An 18,170-nucleotide genomic window follows, 5' to 3' on the forward strand; every position below is an offset into this window, starting at 1 on the left:
TTGTTTTTTTTCCAACCTATATCACAAGGTTATGTGGAATAAGATCAACTATGAACATTGTTCGTTTTATTCATACATAAGAAAGAAATCACATGCCATACGCTAGTACACGAGAGAGAGAGAGAGAGAGAGAGAGAGAGAGAGAGAGAGAGAGAGAGAGAAGGGGGGGACAAAATCTGCAGCGTGAGGCAGATATAGAAAGGCACTTTTGAGAAGAGCAGTGCTGTGCTCTAAACAAGTTCATGACAGGACTAGATGCGAATTACACTGCGTTTTCAATTACTTTAAGGTCATGGCCGGGGCCGGTTTCCTTGCTTTTCTCATGGTCCTCTGTTTGTTCATGCTTCTTGGCATCTTTGTTCGCATCATCCCCACCGCCACCGGCATCTGGCTGAGCATCCGCCTCATAAACTTCAGAACTCCCTAGCGTGCTAAATATCAGTACAATATCTTTTATCTGCTCCGGTACTTCTTTCTCCTGATCTATAACTTTCTTGGCGTTCCTGTATATTGCGTACAGCAGCATCTGCAGCAGCCCCAACACGAAACCCAGGATGTTTGGGAGCTGCATGCGTACACATAACAAAGAAATATGAAAATTAATTCAAGTCTGAAGGTAAAATGAAAAAGCGAATGAATCTTGACGACGAAGATCGAGTCTTACCGCAACGCAGATGTCCTTCAGAAACAGACCATAAGCAAACCACATCATGGCACTCAATGTGAGGAAAAACGACAAACTAAACGGCATAAACTCAACACTCCTAGTTCGAATTACCTGTGCCTGCAAAAACCAAAAAAAGAAGTAAAAGAAGAAACTGAAGAAAAGTATGAGGTGAAAAAGTGTCATAGTTATAAATGCTTTTACTCACCACAATGCTCAAGGGTGCTGCAAATACAGCCACAGCAACTGCAACACATATCCATCCCAGAACTTGGACACGGTATGAGTTTTTCACTAGAAAGTGTGAAGTAAGAACGATAAAGGAGAACAATCCCAGGTTCATAGAAGCAAACATTTTGAGAGTCAACTTCTGCAGTCAATGAAAGTTCAACATCAAATTAGAACACACAAATGGAAAAATAAAACCATATATAGTTATCGATAAAAAACAATTATATATGATGATGATGATGATGATGCTTACCCTGGGAGCCTTTGGCGCGTAAGCAATGAACATGCTGATGTAGATAATCTCTATGACACATCCAAACAGGTTGATGGTGATGAGAAGGACAGCATCTTCTTTGAGTAATGCATAATACAACCAAAGCATGGCACTGAACAATGCCACCACATAAGGAAGCGATTGGAAACCTTCGGTTGATTTTTTCCTCACAATTCGATAAAATGTTGGCCTGCAACATAATTTAATAATCACATGAGTGGTATCATAGATTCATATTGTAATCATATTTCTTAAATCCTTTTTGAAGAAATGACACCAAAAAAAAAAATAGTACTTACGCTGGAGCCAAGTATACCAAGACTGAGATAATGTTGCCTAGCATTGAAGAGAGTAATAAAATTAGTTTTTAGGAAATTTCTCTGAGTATATATCCTTGTATAATAAAATAGGTCACATAAAGAGTCAAGACACACTCGATGAACAACTCATTACCAGCAACATTAATACAGATCAACAAAATTCTATAAAATGCATACATGATGACTGATTGATTCTAATAGTTAATGATACTCATTCATTTATGGAAATAAAATACGGATATTTTTGGTCTTAGAATGAGGAATTAAGGTGCATCACACCATTGTATAGAAAAAATGCTGTAGATAAACTGACGTTGAAACTATAAAAATTAATGTCCGGACACCTAAAAGTTTGCAAAAAATAGAATTATAAGGACCCAATCAACTACTCACTTAGGCCATAAAAGTATAATATGTCAGATTGAATCATTTCAAAACTAGGCCAATACTGTCGAGGAAAGTGAACAAAAATCTTGCAACTTTTGAGTAAAAACTAACTCAGAGATTAAGTACCAAAGAAGAAGAAGAAGAAGAATTGGTCATGGCCGGAACTAAGCAAAACTGGTGACTTTAGCTGTCTGAATAAACCTATCAAAATTATTCTATCTATATGGTTTAGGAAGAGATGATGAAAATCAGCATGTATTATAGCATTTACCTATGATGCCAAAGGTAAATGCCAATGGGTGTTGACTGTTTATTATTGCCATGATGATATCTTCAAATAAACGAAAAGAACGTTCGCCCTCTCTCAAAACAAAGGCAAGGCTTTAAGAACCCGAGCTCTCTCTCTCTCTCTCTCAAAGCCAACCCCTCAATCTCATGCAGACAGTGGAGGCTGGTGAGGATGGGTAATGACATGTAAAAGCTCAAGGAGCTCATATATATATATATATATATATAATACACATACACACCCCCATTTATACAGGCGCACACAAAGGGCAAGGAAAATAGAGAAACATAAGTGTGCGCGTGTTGAACTGATATGACAGGTGGGGAATTGGTAGGTAGCGTACCATAAAATCATTCACACAATCGCAATTCCCACCTTCAACAGTGTGCCACAATTGCGTGTAAGACCATCATCCCATGTCACCTCCAAGCTGGGCCGGCGCTCTACACTGATCTTGGAGCCAGACATTAAAAACTGGACATAAATATATATGTACGTGTTAGATTTGATACTTTGCATTCACACTGTTGGGGTTATTACACCTGAGATTCTTGAATTACCCGAAATATATTTGTGGAAAATTCATTACAGATGACTTATATACCTCTAAAATTAATCCGGGACTTTATGCCGAACACTTGACATCATTAATAATATAAAAAGAACCATCCCATACTGTCAAATGGCACAAAAGTATGTTCTTTATCTTAAATTATATAACTTCTAATTATATTTATTAACATGACTCATTTTATATGATTATCTATTACTATATAGCCACTTAAAATATGTTGTACTAATATATATGATTAAAGATGACAAAATCTTAGATAAATAGTTGAATAACTTTTTTACAAAAAATTAATACTAAATACAAATTTAGGATATACAAGACTTCTCTTAAAAAAGATGGGAATCCACTATAGAAAAATAAACTTTTTAAGTAGGTCTCAATTTTTTCTAAATTTATATAATTTTTTTATATAATTATTTTTGTATACTTTCTATACACTCTATTAATATAATTAATTATATTAATTTTTTTAATATATAATTAATTATATTATTTAAATAAATAAATAAATAAAAATACTGTACATGCAAATTTTGTGGAAACATTGGATTCCATTCTTGTTAGGTAATTTTAACTGAGTGATACTAATCATTCACTCTCGAGAAAACATATAGGACTAAGATTTTTACGTTACAGGCATAACGCAAAGCTATCGCGATTTGATCTCTTTCTCAGCCCCCAAAATGGAACGTACAAAAGCCTCTTGCTGTGTCAGCACCCAGGTGTCATTCTTCCCTCTTCCCCCATATCTTAGTCTTACGCCAAGATCTTAAACTTTTAATCACTTTTGTCCCCGAGCTGTTGTCTTGGTGGTTGCGTTGATATTCTTACTAAATTTATATTATAATAAAAATAATTTTATAATTTAATATATTATATTAAATTATATTAATTTATAATTTTATTTTTATATAATTTTTTTTTAATAATATTTCTCATTCTCTGGTAATTTATATAATTTAATTATTATAATTTTTTTAAATTTTAACATAAAATATAATAAATAATTCAACTTTTTTAAATATCAAAATAATAATAATATTTTATTTAACTATTAAATTTTATCTCAAATTCAATTCAATTCAATTCATAATTCAAATACAGTACGTGACATGTGTCAATGCGCGCGTTGTTTTAATCTTTTCAAAGCTATGGCCTTCTATTTTGCGGTTATATGACAAAGTAATATAGACGACGAAAAATGACGAGCGATAGTAAATAATGATGATGTTGTTGTATTTTTTTTTTTGAAATGATGATGTTGTTGTTATAATTCGTACTACGTGTTCTTGTTTGTATTACCTGGTTTGTTGGGATTCGTTTGGTAACGTTGATTGGAATTAGGCAATTTAGAGCCGAAGCTCTTGACAGTCTCATCTTCGCTTTTAAGGATATGCATATTTTTAAGGGTTATCCCACTATTTGGGTACTTTAATTTAATTAAGTCGTGTATGATTTCCTCAAGAAGCTCGTAATTTAGATGAATACGCAACCTTTCAGATATAGTTTTGCTCATCAGTTCATCATCATCATCAATTGGTTGTACGTACAATGAGTTGGCCATCCCCTTTTCCTGTTGCATCAATAATTTCATTAATTGCTCAATCATATAGATAAAGATGAAATGATAGGGCAAACAAAGATAGACAAAAGTTAGCTCTTCATGCCCTTTTAGTGCTCTGATCTTTCATTTAGTTTGCATGCATGTTTATATATATATGTGTACACACACACACCCCACATACTAGTAAAGATTTCACTTGCAAGGCACTTATGCCTGGTTGAAAATGGTGGAATTGATCAATAATATGCCGGTCAGACTTGTCTTGCTCAATGATCCCGTGTTTTCCAAGCAAGAGATTTTTTTGTAATGCCCAAGATTTTCAAGTAGTGTGTCCGTCAGAATGGATTTGGTCGATGATTTTGGGCAATGATTATTTTCTTATAGAGCTCCAAATTTTCAAGCAATGTGTTAATTAGACTTGTCTTGATCGGTAATCCGGAGCAAGGGTTAAATTCTTGCATTGCTAGGTATTATTGACTAGTGTATCCATTGAACTAGACTTGTTCGGTGATTCTAAGCAAGTGTTATTTTCTAGCTATGCTCAGAATTAGCGAACAATGTGTTAATTGAAATGGCCTTGGTCTATTATACGAAACAATGTTTATTATCTTGCAATGCTCGAAACTACCGAGCAATGTGTCAATCAAAATAGCCTTAGTCAATTATGTGAGCAAAGTTTATTTTCTTATGATGTTTGGAATTACCGAGCAATGTCAGTCGGAATGGCCATACTCGATTATCCCAAACAATGTTTATTTTTCTTTCCATGCTCAAAATGTTTGAAGAATGTGCAAGTTGGACTAGCCTTACTTGGTGATCTAGAGCAAATGCTAAATTTTAGCACAATGTGTTGATCTGACTATACAAGGCACACATGTCTAGGTGAAAGTATTGTTGTATTTTTTATATGGAAAAATACAATCTTTAAAATATATATCAGTTATAACTAATCATTAAGACTAACAATCATTGAGAAAAAATAATAATGATTAATATGCTAATGAACTAAACAATACGAAAGTTATTTAAAGTTTAGTGTGTGTTAGCTGCAGGCATGTATTTGTTTTGCACATGATCATGATCAGGCTATCAAGAAGATATTTAACTTCTTATACAGAGATGGAATTTGTTTTTGTTCATAAAATTGATCTTCTCAACTCATGTATAGTTTTCTTTTACTACGACGCTCATATTTAGGTCTAAATAACTCACATTATATGGTACCTAAAATTAATCACACGTGAACCTAATCCTAAGGGTATCATAGCACAAGGCCAAACCAAAATGACCTAAAGTTTGCCCAAAAGAAATATCAAGGGTAAAAATATAATTTCATTTAAGAGACAATAAAATTTAATAAATGCAAAATAGACAATAAGAAAAAGATGAAAAGAAAAAAAAAAAAGAAAAAAAAAAAACAAGAGACACTAATCAACCAAATGAAAACCTTCGAAGTTTAGCTGCCAAACAAAAAATATTCTAGAACCTCATGGACAAAAAGGTCGCTCATCATTAAACACAAACCTCAAGGATAAAGATGTAATTTTGTCCATTAAACACATCGGAATCTCAAGGATAAAGAAGTAACTTTGCTCATCAAACAAAAACCTAAAGGACGAAAATGTAACTTTTACAATCAAACACAAACCGTAATTGCTCATCAAGCACAAATCTCAGACAAAAATGTAATTTTTTCATCAAACACGAACTCTATCCACGTGCCAATAGTCGCTTTTATAATAGAAAGGATTTATATATATATATTCAACACTAATAAATTATGTATACTTTAGTAGGACGGTCAAGGTGTTAGTTCTTTAGTTACTATAAGAAAATGGGTTGGATGTAAAATAATTTAAATCTTGATTAATCTTTTTAGAATATACGATTCCTTGAGTCTTTTACATCCAATTGGTCTGTCAAGCTTGCCATTGAATTATTAATACAAAATTTTTATGTACAATCATTTTTATGTATTTTTTGTACACTCTATTAATATAATTAGTTAATTATTTTTTAATATAGAATAATTATTTTAGATAATCATATTACTGAATTACATAAAGAATATATAAAAATGATTATATATATATATATATATACTATAACTCATTCCGAGAATACCTTAAAACACAATTTCAAGCTAGTAAACAATAAACTAGCATTACTACCTTGAAACCTATTTTTTTACAAAGTAATTATGCAAGATTTATTTATTTGAAATTTATAACTAGAATTACCACTGTCCTGATTGTTTAGTGAAATCATTTTAACTCATCTTATCTGATTATTAAAATTTTTTTTAAACTTTCAAATAAAATATAATAAATAATTTAATTTTTTTATATCTTAAAATAAAAATAATAATATTAAAAAATTATATTATAATAAAATTTTATTTAATATTTAATTTTTATTTTATCTCATTTTAATTCACTATCTAAATCAGGCCTCGTATTACTGGACATAGAGACAAACTGTTGAGGCCATGATCGGTGAACCTAAGGCATTTTGTTTTTTGGGCTGTCTGTTTCTTGACCCTTATTACTGTTCATCTTCGGAGGAAAGATTTCGAATTTTTCGTCAATGTCAAGTCAATTGGGCTAAGAACCCATTTTATCATTACTGGGTGTTCTCGGGAACGTTTATTAGCATTCACATGAGCATTCATATTAGTTCAGACTTCAGACTTTTTATAGTTCATCATACTACGGCCTAATATAATGTTGTTTTTTTAAAGAATAATATAATGTTGTTAAGAATTATAATTATATTTTAAAGATTCCAAATTATTAATTAGGATGATGGAGAACAATAAAATCTAGTAGATTGAATGTTATTTCAATAGCTTTTTACTATGTTGTAAAATCCACAAAAAATACTATACACATAAAGGAATCTTACAAAAGAATTCCACTTACAGTCGTGGCACACCTGCCACATCTTCTCCCTATTTTTCTCTTTCTTTCCCCCCTCCCCATGCACGCCATCTCCTACCCTCTCCCTATGCTATCTCTCCGTGCAGGCCATGTGGTCGGAAACCACCTCAAGGTGGGCAGAAGACGTCGGTGAGCTGACGGCTTGCATGGTCTTCTATGGTGGTTGGGAGGGTAGACAATGATGGCTTATGTGGCTGGGATGATCGGGATTTGAGCTGATGGCTTAGAACACTAATAGTGAAATCAACAAAATTAAAATTGAGTAAAGTTTAGCTAATGTGCACAATAAATTAGTGTAACTGGCTCAACAAATGAACAATAATTATAGCCTAATATTATTTGGCTGGCCAAATTTGGCTAGCCTTTTGAGCTAGCTAAATATTATTTTTAGACTAAAATAATTCATCTCTCACTACCTTTGCTCTCCAGCTCAAGAAAAAAAAAGAAATAAATTTATGGATTTGGGTTTTCAGGACGTGCTTAAAGAGTGCAAAAGAAATAAATATTTCATTGAGGCTACTGATGTGACTCCCCAAACTTCCATGTACGGATATGTGGAAATCGAATCATGGGGATGATGACAACACGGGTTATACATCCCATCGCCAAGTGTCAAGTGTGTGTATAAACAACACGTATATAATAAAATTAACGCAGCGGGTAATAAAGTCTTTTAACTAAGTACTAGAATTTTGTTTAAATACAAATTCGCTTAAAACACAAGCGTACCAAAATATTACAAGTTTAACATCGTTTCAAATTTAAATTTATATAACATAAAAGCAAGTAGAATAATTTTCCAAACGTAAAATAACTCCAAGTCAATATTCTAGCAAAGCCACATTCTCGAACTCAGCCTCCTCCTCCTCAAACTCTACATCAAAATCTACGGTACCAAAATGGTGCCGTAAGTAAGTAATAAACTAAACAAATCTCAAGAGAAAAATATATCCATGCCACAACAATATGCATGAACATGATACCATATGTATATGTCTCAAAAATCCACATTTTCCACACACGCCAAAAATCTTATTTTGGCCCAAAACATTTTCTTTAAACATATTCTCACCATTATCCCATATAATGGCCCAAAAACCAATCTCGTCATTTTTTCAAAAAATGACCCATTAACAAAACCATCAGAGCACTATAGGCGAGAATAGCAAGCGGGACTCTACCATCATCATTGCTCACTACCATCCCTATGCATGCACCGTAGGAGGGAATCACAGGCGGGACTCTACCACTGTGCCTGCTTACCACCATCTCTACAAGTTCGTCTGTAGGCGAGAATCGCACGTGGAACTCTACCACCATCCCTACTTACCACCATTACTACGCCTCGTGCACCGTAGGCGGGAATCGTAAGCGAGACTCTACCACCATTCATGCTCACCACCATGCCTACACGTGCCTCTGACTCAAATTAGTCAATCCAATCGTTCTCATATACCAAAAATCATTTCTCGCTTGAAAACTCAGTTTTTAAGTTCCAACACATGTACATGCATGTAATTACGCGAAAACCTAATTTTCATTTTTAAACATGAACATGCATGCACTATGCAATGCAAACATTAAAATACAAAATATCTAATAAATCTCATCATCAACCAAATATAATTAACTCCATATTCAAATCCATCCAACTCCCGACTTCTTAGACTCAGTTCGAAATAACCAACCAATTACAATTTATTGTTAAAGTAAAAATATATTTAATCTAAAAGAAAGTTTAGAAAATACTTATAGTGCTATATAATAATTTTCAGAGGATCAACAAACTGTAAAAGGTGAAAGAAAAGTAACGTAACAGTGCAAAAGCACCGTGGCCGTAGGTTGTAAAATACCCACTTTTGAATGGTGACGATCCAAGGCTTGAGATTGATAGGAAATAACTTAGAAGTGTTTATGAAGCTAGTAGAAGTGAGGGTTGGCCGTGGGTGGCGGCGAAAACGGCGGTGGAAAGCCAAAAAGCCAAAAATGGAAAGTGAGGTTGTGGGGGTTACTCCAGCGACGGATCAAAGCCGGAAATGAGGGTTTAGGATGGCAAAATGTTGATGATGAATCTGTGAAGAGATGTGGCCGGTGGTGGAACGATGGCGATGCTGGAGGGAAAAGACGTTGTGGCTTAGAGGAGCTTGTAGTGGTTAATGGTGGCTCGGATGAAAGTGAAATTTAGTGGGGATGATCACCGGCTAGAGAGGAAGAAATCTGGGAAGTGGTGCGGCGGCCGGCTGCAGTTCTGTGTGGACGAAAAAACTAACGGTGAGGGAGAGGGGAGACGTCGCACGGGCTGTGGGAAATAAGGCAGAAAGAAGGAAAAAGAAAGAATAAAAAGAAAGAATAAAGATAAAGGAAAAAGAAAAAAAAAAAGAAAAATAGAGGAAAAGAAATGAGATTCAAACCTCATATCTGGAATCTAAAAATTGATCCAACGAAAATAATTTTAAAAACTATAAATTGAATAAAATAATTTAAATCCCACATCTAGCTAAAATATAATAAATAACTAGTAAATACTAACAACAAAATTTTAAATCCAAAAACCAACTAAAATAAATGGAACAGTAATTTAATCTCAAAACAATAATTAATATTAAAAAAACTCTATAAATTAATTTTCACAGCTAATAAATCTAATTAAAATATGATAATTTAAAATAAAAGAACCAATATTTTAATTAAATTAAAATACTCCTTCAATAAAAATGCTAAAAATGAGATATCATAACTGAGACTCATGTAGAGCCAACTTATTTCATTTAACTTCTTTTATACCAATTATTGTATACATTATAAAGAAAATATAACAACTGAAAAATCAAGCCAAACTTACCCACCCAAACGTAAATTATGTACAACTTTTTCTTTCGTTAAATTAATTTCTTAGCAGTATTTCAGAAACTAAATAAAAAATAATAAATAAGAATAAATAATTTTGATTGATGATGTTCAATATAATTAAAATAATAAAAAGTTTAAAACTAATATTTTAATGAAATAGTGAGAAGTTTATTGAGTCTATTATTTAATATTGTTAAAAATAATTAATTAAAATTTGTAAAAATTAATTTTTTAATTAAATTTTAATTAAAATTTATTGATTTGATTATTAATACTCTTAAGCGGTCGTTTGTGGTGGTGGAGAACCGTCGTGAGAGGGCAGACAACACCAACGATTAAAAAAAAAAAAAAAAAAACAGTGTGTCACGTCAGTACGCAGAACGTTCGTGGGATCTGTCTCTCTAGCAGCCTTCAAAATCCGTAATGGTTCCCTAATCTTTACTCCCAATTTTCAACTCTCTTTTTTCTCCATCCAAACAGAAAATAAGCCATTACACGCACAACAATGGAGCATTTCAAAGCCCTAGAAATCGTCCAGAAGACTCCAAACTCCCGCGTCTCCCACCTCTACCTCAACCGCCCATCCCATGGAAATGCTCTCTCTCCCGACTTCTTCTCCGAATTCCCTAGAGCCCTCGCTACCCTCGATCAAAACCCAGACGTCAACGTAATCGTCCTTTCCGGCGCCGGGAAGCACTTTTGTTCCGGAATCGACCTGTCATCCCTGGGATCTGTCAACTCCCACTCCGGAGACCGAGGTCGCTCCGGAGAGAAGCTCCGTCGAGATATCAAGTTCCTCCAGGACTCGGTCACCGCAGTCGAGCGGTGCCGGAAGCCCGTAATCGCTTCTGTACACGGGGGGTGTATCGGCGGTGGCGTTGACATCGTGACTGCCTGTGACATAAGGTTTTGCACAGAAGACGCGTTCTTCTCGGTCAAGGAGGTGGACTTGGCTATAACCGCTGACCTCGGGACGCTTCAGAGGTTGCCCGCTATAGTCGGGTACGGTAACGCGATGGAGTTGGCTCTTACGGGTCGGAGGTTCTCGGGTTCGGAAGCCAAGGAGTTGGGTCTGGTATCCAAAACTTTCAGTTCCAAAGGCGAAATGGACAAAAAAGTCGGACTTATTGCCGAAGGTAAACTTTGATTATGATGGATGATGCGTTTGCGTCTTCTGTCAATTGAAGTGCTTATGAACGAGAGAGAAAAATTGGCACTCACCAATAGTAAATTTTCAGAAAGATTTATGCGTCTGATTCATTGAAATTATATGATTTGAACTGCATAAGCATTGACCACCAATAATCTTCAATGGGAAAGAGAATCAAAGTTATTGAAATGCGTAATGAGAACCTATATTGTTAGATAAATGATATTTGCTGGTTGTTCAAGGGAAGGGTAGTCGTTTTGAGAAAAATAAATTAATATGAGATTCATGTGAAAAAAAAAAAAAAATTTTAATCGTAGACCTACTCTTTTTTAAAGCGTTTGTGCGGTATTTGTAATTCTATAATTGAATGTAGCATTGCTAATATTGTTAATCCAGTCTAGTCTTTATGCGATAGACTAAAGCATTTAGCTTTAGGAAACGGGAATAACAATTGTGGGCATCTCTCAATGAACAACAGATAAAATGCGGATAATGGTTAAAAATTTATTATTCAAATGGGTGGCAGGAATTGCAGCCAAGTCTCCACTAGCAGTCACAGGGACAAAAGCGGTGCTACAAAGAAGCAGGGACCTGAGTTTGGAACAAGGGTTGGATTATGTTGCTACATGGAACTCTGCTATGCTAGTCGGAGACGATTTGACGGAGGCAGTCTCGGCACATACCCAGAAGAGAGAGCCTGTTTTCGCCAAGCTCTGATTGTGTTTTAAACTAAACGTGATGTGTTGTGTTGCGTTTGTAATTGGAAATTGCTAAGCTGATTACCATCCCATTTATTGTTGTATTATTACAGGGCCAAGGCTATGCTAGTATTGGATGATTACTGGGTGCAAATTAAAAATATGAATTTTATTTTTTGTACCATATACGCAAGTTGCATTCTTCTGAGTTCTGGCGAGCGGAACTTACATCTTTACACTTACAGTACATATCAATCAATCCATTCGAAACAGCAGAATGAAAATCCCTCCTAACCGCGTATCCATGGATAGATCTACAGTAATCAATATCTGCGCGACTATGCTTGTATATAGCAAAACTCATCTATTAAACTTGAAACCGCTGGAACCAAGTTCAACAAACTCACTGAGTCAGGCTCAACACCCCCCAACTGCATACCCCAAAATAATCTCAACGCCTCACGAGGATCCTCGCTTTGTGACAACCCTGCAATCATTGTATTCCACGCTACGACATCTTTCTTTGGCAAACTATCAAACAGCTCTCTTGCACTTCTCAAATCACCAATTTTGCAATACATATCAACAAGACCGGTCACTATAAAGACATCACAATCTAATCGTCTACGGGCTATTTCATGGTGAACTAAAATACCCTCCTGCAAGTCTAAAGCACCTGTACAAGCTTTCAAAACAAAAGTGAAGGTGTACTTGTCAGGTTCCAGTCCTTTCTCCAACATGCAATGGTACATAATGAGAGCTTCTTTGCATTGTTTTGACCGAGTATAAGCTCTTATCATTGAATTCCATAGAATGACACATGGGCTAGCCGAGAAGTCGAAAACAGAGCGAGCCAAATCAAGTTGTGAAACGAAGAGTAGGAATTAATGAGATGGGAGAGTGTGAAATGGTCTTCTCTAAGGCCTGACACTATCAAACGGCCATGGACTTGAAGCAGTGACTTGAGGTCTTTGCATGACGAGAGGGGACGAAGGTAGTTGGGGTAATTATATGAACTGCTGGGGGGTGAAGATGGGGGGATTTCACAAGCAGTCTTCGCGGGTGCTGGTGCATGATATCATATCAAGAATGATATCAGGTTTATTTTTTTTTATTTTTTTTATTTTTTTACACATATCAAGAATGCACATATCAAAAAATAAATAAATAAATAAAGAATGCACGTATCTTCCACATTTCAGACTAAAAATATCATTCTTCTTCCTAAAATGTCAACTAGCAAAAATATAAGAAATGCGCAAATCGGGGTTTAAGTTTAGGCCTATCGTCGGTGGGCTTAACTGTTCACCCCATCCCTTTTTAAGCGCCTGCAATACCCCACCTTACCCTGATGTCCCTACCTTCCAGAGATTGCGACTCTTCCAACACGGCACGAAAATCTCGTTGCAACCTATCCTTCTTGAACAATCTTGGAAAGGATAAAAAGCTATGGCACTCAAAGCGGTCCATGTCTCCGACCTTCCCAATCTTGTTCAAGTCCCAGACAATGCCGCATTAGCCCTCTCCGACGCCGTTCGGTTATTCAAAGGTCAGTGTTTGAATTATAAACCTTCTCTCTCTCTCTCTCTCTCTCTCTCTCGTCTTTTGTTTTCTCCTTGTTATTCTCCTACGTACGTTTCGGATTAATTTATCTTTCTGGGTCTTCATTTAGGTGTTAACGAAGACGACTGTGATAAAATGAAATGTGGGTGTAAATTACCGAACTTCGTCGTGATGGGACACAGAGGTAGCGGGATGAACAATATGCTGCAATCCTCGGACCATGTAAAGAAATCCATCAGAGAGAATTCGATTCTCTCTTTTAATGCCGCCGTCAAGTTCCCCATCGATTTCATCGAGTTCGACGTGCAGGTAAACAAAGAACAAACTCGGCGCCGTCCACCGTTTTTCGTTTCTACGGCCATTCTTTTTCCTGTATCGTAGAATTCCAAGAATGTTATGGAAATATTTTTAAAATGGTAATTATTAAAAAAATATTGAACTTATTGGGAGATCTTCGTTGTGAGTTTGGTTCGTGTTCTGCCAAATTCCCATACTTCTCTTTATGTTTTCCTGCGCTTTGTCCGTTTACGTTTCGTGGCGTTTGGCTGAGCTCTAAAAGCTGCAGATGGTGTCTAGTCTCCATTCGCCGCGCCAACCTGAGAACCGTAACTTCTCAGGTTTTCTGTGGCAACGTTTAATTGGACATTATTTGACGTGTTATGTCCTCTCTGGATTCTTTAATTAATTTCATAATGTTAATTTATTTTAATTACCATATGAATTGAGTTATTCTCGTTTTATTATATTACTAATGTATATTTTTTTTTAAGGTATTACTAATGTCTATATTGCGATAAAATGATAATTTTTTTAATATATAATTGTGAAATTATTATTTTTTTAAAAAAAGTGCTAACTAACGGTCTAATAGGAAATTCGGCTTAAGAGTAAGAGTAATACTGTTCCTCATCTTCAATTTTATCATTTCTTAATTATGAGGTACTTCAATATAATATATATATATATATATATATAAAAAGACGCTTAAAATATAATTCATCAACCCATGAATTAATATAATAAGAATCAGAATGAAAAATAAAAGGCTTTTTTTCTATTAAATTATCACTAATTAGAATTATGTGATGCTTCTTCGTTCGTTTCACTGGTTTGGCTTTCAAGATGAGGAACTCTTGAAAGCTAAACACCACACATTAAACTTTGCTATTCATAAGCCCTTACACCATACACCACATAATTTTTAATTTTTTTAATTTTTAATTTTTAATTTTTAATTTTTAAATTTTTTTCAGTTTTATTCTTTTTAAAATAATTGAATTCTTCTACTTATCATCCTTATACTATACATTTGGTAAGAGGAACAAATTAAAATAATAATAAAAATAGTGATGTATGGTGTACGAGACTTATGAATAAAATTTTTCTTATTTGTGCACTGTTAAATTATATTCTTAGTATAAGAAAACTGATATGTTTACTTCCCTGCCTTTGCTTTGTTCTTTTGGCTGCTTTTACCACTGAGTGATGGAAGAAACCTTAGACGATACTATTAAAAAAAACCTATCTTTGTAGGTGACTAGAGATGGCTATCCTGTTATTTTCCATGACGTTTTCATTCTCGCTGAATACAAGGTTGGTTTTATCTAGCACTCTCTACAGTTACAAACTTTTGGTTTTATTATCTTCTTTAGCTTATTTACAACAGCTTCTTAAATTCTATACCGAGTCCTCATCTCATTCAAACTGGGTCTTGGTTTAGGGTGCCATTTTCGAGAAGAGAGTTACAGATCTCACTATTGCTGAATTTCTTTCTTATGGACCTCAGAAAGAACCTGGAAATGTAATTTTCATTGTTCACTTTCTCCCTGTACCGCATTATTGTTTTCAAAATGATTAGATTTGTATCAGCATTATGTTAATTAGTCTGCTGTTATTGAAAATTCAGGTGGGTAAGCCTCTGTTTCGAAAAACAAAAGATGGGAGAATCTTTGAGTGGAAGGTTGAAAAAGATGACCCTCTATGCACATTGCAAGAGGTCATGGAGAAAGTTGAACATCCTGTGGGTTTCAATATTGAATTGAAATTCGACGATCAGATGGTATATACGGAGAATGAATTCACTCGTGTTCTTCAAGCAATCTTGCAGGTATGCCTACTGCTGTTTCGTTGAATAGCTTTATGCTGTGGAATGATTCATATTTGGTCAAACTCTTTGAGACAGGTGGTAAACAAGTATGCTCAGGACAGACCTATCATTTTTTCAAGCTTTCATCCTGACGCCGCCCAACTGATCAGAAAATTACAGACCCTCTATCCTGTAAGATAGCTTTCTACTCTCTGTTGTATGAATATCCTCTTGCCTTTGTCTTTGTGGGAGACATACTTGATTTTAGGCATGAATGAGGCTTAGCAGCAACCTATACTATGAGGTGCACAAGTTCAATTAATACAATGATTTGTGTGCATTTGGGTGTGCAGTTTTCTCAGTTCCACAGTTCGAATAATTACATTGGACTCATTTTCCACAGTACCACTATCAAGTGCATCATCCCAGCAAACTGATTTGATTTGAGATCTGTAAAATAAAAGTGAAACCGATCATATCATGAGAAGCTACAACACCAGATAGAAATTTTTTAATAGAAAATGTCAACAAGATTTTTCCTTCTTCTCATGTGTTTGTGGGCGTGAGAATTTTTTGAGCGATTTGACTTTTTTTTAAATGTTTTTGCTACTGATATCATCCAGGTGTTCTTCCTCACTAATGGAGGTTCCCAAATTTATGTGGACATAAGAAGGAATTCCTTGGAAGATGCCATCAATGTGTGCTTGACTGGAGGTTTGCAAGGAATTGTATCCGAAGTCAGAGCTATCTTTAGAAATCCGGGAGCAGTAACTAGAATCAAAGAGTCCAAGCTTTCTCTTGTAACTTATGGCCAATTAAAGTAAGCGGTTCTTTTCCCATGATGCGTCTTTCTTTCAGAATTGGAGATCAAGTTTTGCCAAGTTATTGGGGAAATACTTGTGAATTTGCAGTAATGTTCCAAAGGTGGTATACATGCAGCATCGTATGGCTGTTGACGGAGTAATCGTTGACTCGGTTCAAGAAATTACAGAGGCAATCTCAGAGTGCTTTAAGCCAGCCAAGGACAGTGAAGAAGATGGCTTGTTTGGAGAGGAAAAGCAGATGCAAGTGAAAACAGAGCCTGGGACGTTCTTGCAGCAAGAATTCTCTTTGCTTCTGAAACATGTACCAGAGTTGATACATTCTTGAAAGCAATAAACATACCATGCATAATGATGTTCCCAAGTTGAAACTTTCCCCAGCTTTGGTTCCCTCAAGTCATATTCTGTATAGGTAAGAGTTGTCCTTTCTCATGCATGCATGCATCATTTTGCAGTGATTATTACTTTCTCTGTGCTTTTTACTCAATAGGAACAGCTTAATTGTCCCCAAATGGTCAAGTGATCTAAGGCTATTAGGAATGTCCAAAAGTTGTAATAGTTGAAGTCCCCATTATTTGTTGGATGGTTGGGGTTAGATATAACCCATGTTGTGTGTATTGTCTATGGACTTTGGAAGTATTTGCTGTTGTGGCCCGATTTCGTGGGCCGGATTGAAATTTCATATATGTTTTTATGTTCCTAATTTATACATATTTTGAATTTTTTTTATTACACAATTAAAACCTTAAGCAACAACAATTTATATAACATTCTATTTCCCATCATCTTTTAAACTCCTCAAGTTATTCAAATTAATATGTTCCGTCATATACCCTTTAAACAGCTATTTATTTATATATGATCAGGTTGTTATATATGAAATACGGATAAAAATGATATGTATAATTCTCACGTTGTCTGTCATATTTTATCATATCGTTAAAATTATTTACATAATTATCAGATAAATGCATATATAACGTGATATAATGAACATATTTTATATTTATATACAAAAATACTTAATATTTAATCTTAATGAACTATATATATACATCCCCCTCATTCTCAAGAAGTTCTTAGTATTCAGCTCTGAACTTCTAATAAGCAGAGCTGACGCAAATATTTCTCTCTCTCTCTCTCTCTCTCTCTCTCTCTCTCTCTCTCTCTCTCTCTCTCTCTCTCTCTCTCTCTCTCTCTCTCTCTCTCTCAGGCCTGCCGACACACACACACAGATATATATATATATATATATATACACCACATTACATTTGTAAATGCATACAAACAAATTTGCTAACAAAGTTCATGATGATCTGGTTTTACTATTCTTCCCGCGTGGCATGCAAAATTAAACTTATCAATACAGTGAAAATCATCGTGAAAAACAATAAATTGAGATTTTCCCAACCATTATATCATGTACGAGATTTTCATCCTGGGCTGGCGCGCAGCAATCGAATTAGTCCTAGGAACCTAGCTACAAGATTTCTCTAATTACAACTACTGTTTCCTCCTTCGAATCAATAACCTGAGATAATTTGTACGTTGTTGATATCATGTACGTACGCGCCGCTCTATAATCATGATTTATCATGATAAATAATATAATAATGTACGTAGAAACAAGCTCATGCACCAAGTACGTACTTAACAACCGAAAGCCTATATATAGATGCGATATTCTTAATTCGGTGCATCCTTCCACGTACCATCACCCTTAGGAAATTGCTTGTGCAAGAAACCTCCTAAAAACAGGA

At 34.9% G+C, this 18,170-nt stretch overlaps 3 protein-coding genes across 4 annotated transcripts; 2 read left to right on the forward strand and 1 right to left on the reverse strand.

Moving 5' to 3' along the window:
- Positions 1-34: 34 nt before the first annotated feature.
- LOC122312995 (bidirectional sugar transporter N3-like) lies at positions 35-2,362 on the reverse strand. Its single transcript, XM_043127683.1, has 6 exons — positions 2,148-2,362; positions 1,469-1,505; positions 1,149-1,359; positions 873-1,034; positions 665-784; positions 35-565 (listed from the first exon to the last, which is right to left on the reverse strand). The coding sequence occupies exons 1-6, from the start codon at positions 2,197-2,199 to the stop codon at positions 263-265; spliced, it is 885 nt and encodes a 294-aa protein (XP_042983617.1). The 5' UTR covers positions 2,200-2,362; the 3' UTR covers positions 35-262.
- An 8,059-nt stretch (positions 2,363-10,421) lies between these two features.
- LOC122313985 (delta(3,5)-Delta(2,4)-dienoyl-CoA isomerase, peroxisomal-like) lies at positions 10,422-12,126 on the forward strand. The gene is made up of 2 exons (XM_043129346.1): positions 10,422-11,228; positions 11,769-12,126. The coding sequence occupies exons 1-2, from the start codon at positions 10,598-10,600 to the stop codon at positions 11,957-11,959; spliced, it is 822 nt and encodes a 273-aa protein (XP_042985280.1). The 5' UTR covers positions 10,422-10,597; the 3' UTR covers positions 11,960-12,126.
- A 1,094-nt stretch (positions 12,127-13,220) lies between these two features.
- Positions 13,221-17,123, forward strand: LOC122313984 (glycerophosphodiester phosphodiesterase GDPD1, chloroplastic-like). Of its 2 annotated transcripts, XR_006243570.1 has the most exons (9): positions 13,221-13,489; positions 13,613-13,812; positions 15,037-15,096; positions 15,224-15,304; positions 15,410-15,610; positions 15,686-15,781; positions 16,213-16,409; positions 16,501-16,822; positions 16,901-17,123. XR_006243570.1 is itself a non-coding variant. In XM_043129344.1 (8 exons), the coding sequence occupies exons 1-8, from the start codon at positions 13,390-13,392 to the stop codon at positions 16,736-16,738; spliced, it is 1,173 nt and encodes a 390-aa protein (XP_042985278.1). In that variant the 5' UTR covers positions 13,222-13,389; the 3' UTR covers positions 16,739-17,123. The 2 variants fall into 2 exon arrangements, 1 of the variants encoding a protein (XP_042985278.1); XM_043129344.1 differs by having other exon boundaries at positions 13,222-13,489; positions 16,501-17,123.
- The last annotated feature ends 1,047 nt before the right edge of the window (positions 17,124-18,170 follow it).

Source organism: Carya illinoinensis, chromosome 6 (assembly GCF_018687715.1).
Source record: "Carya illinoinensis cultivar Pawnee chromosome 6, C.illinoinensisPawnee_v1, whole genome shotgun sequence".
In the NCBI taxonomy this organism is placed as follows: Eukaryota; Viridiplantae; Streptophyta; class Magnoliopsida; order Fagales; family Juglandaceae; genus Carya; species Carya illinoinensis.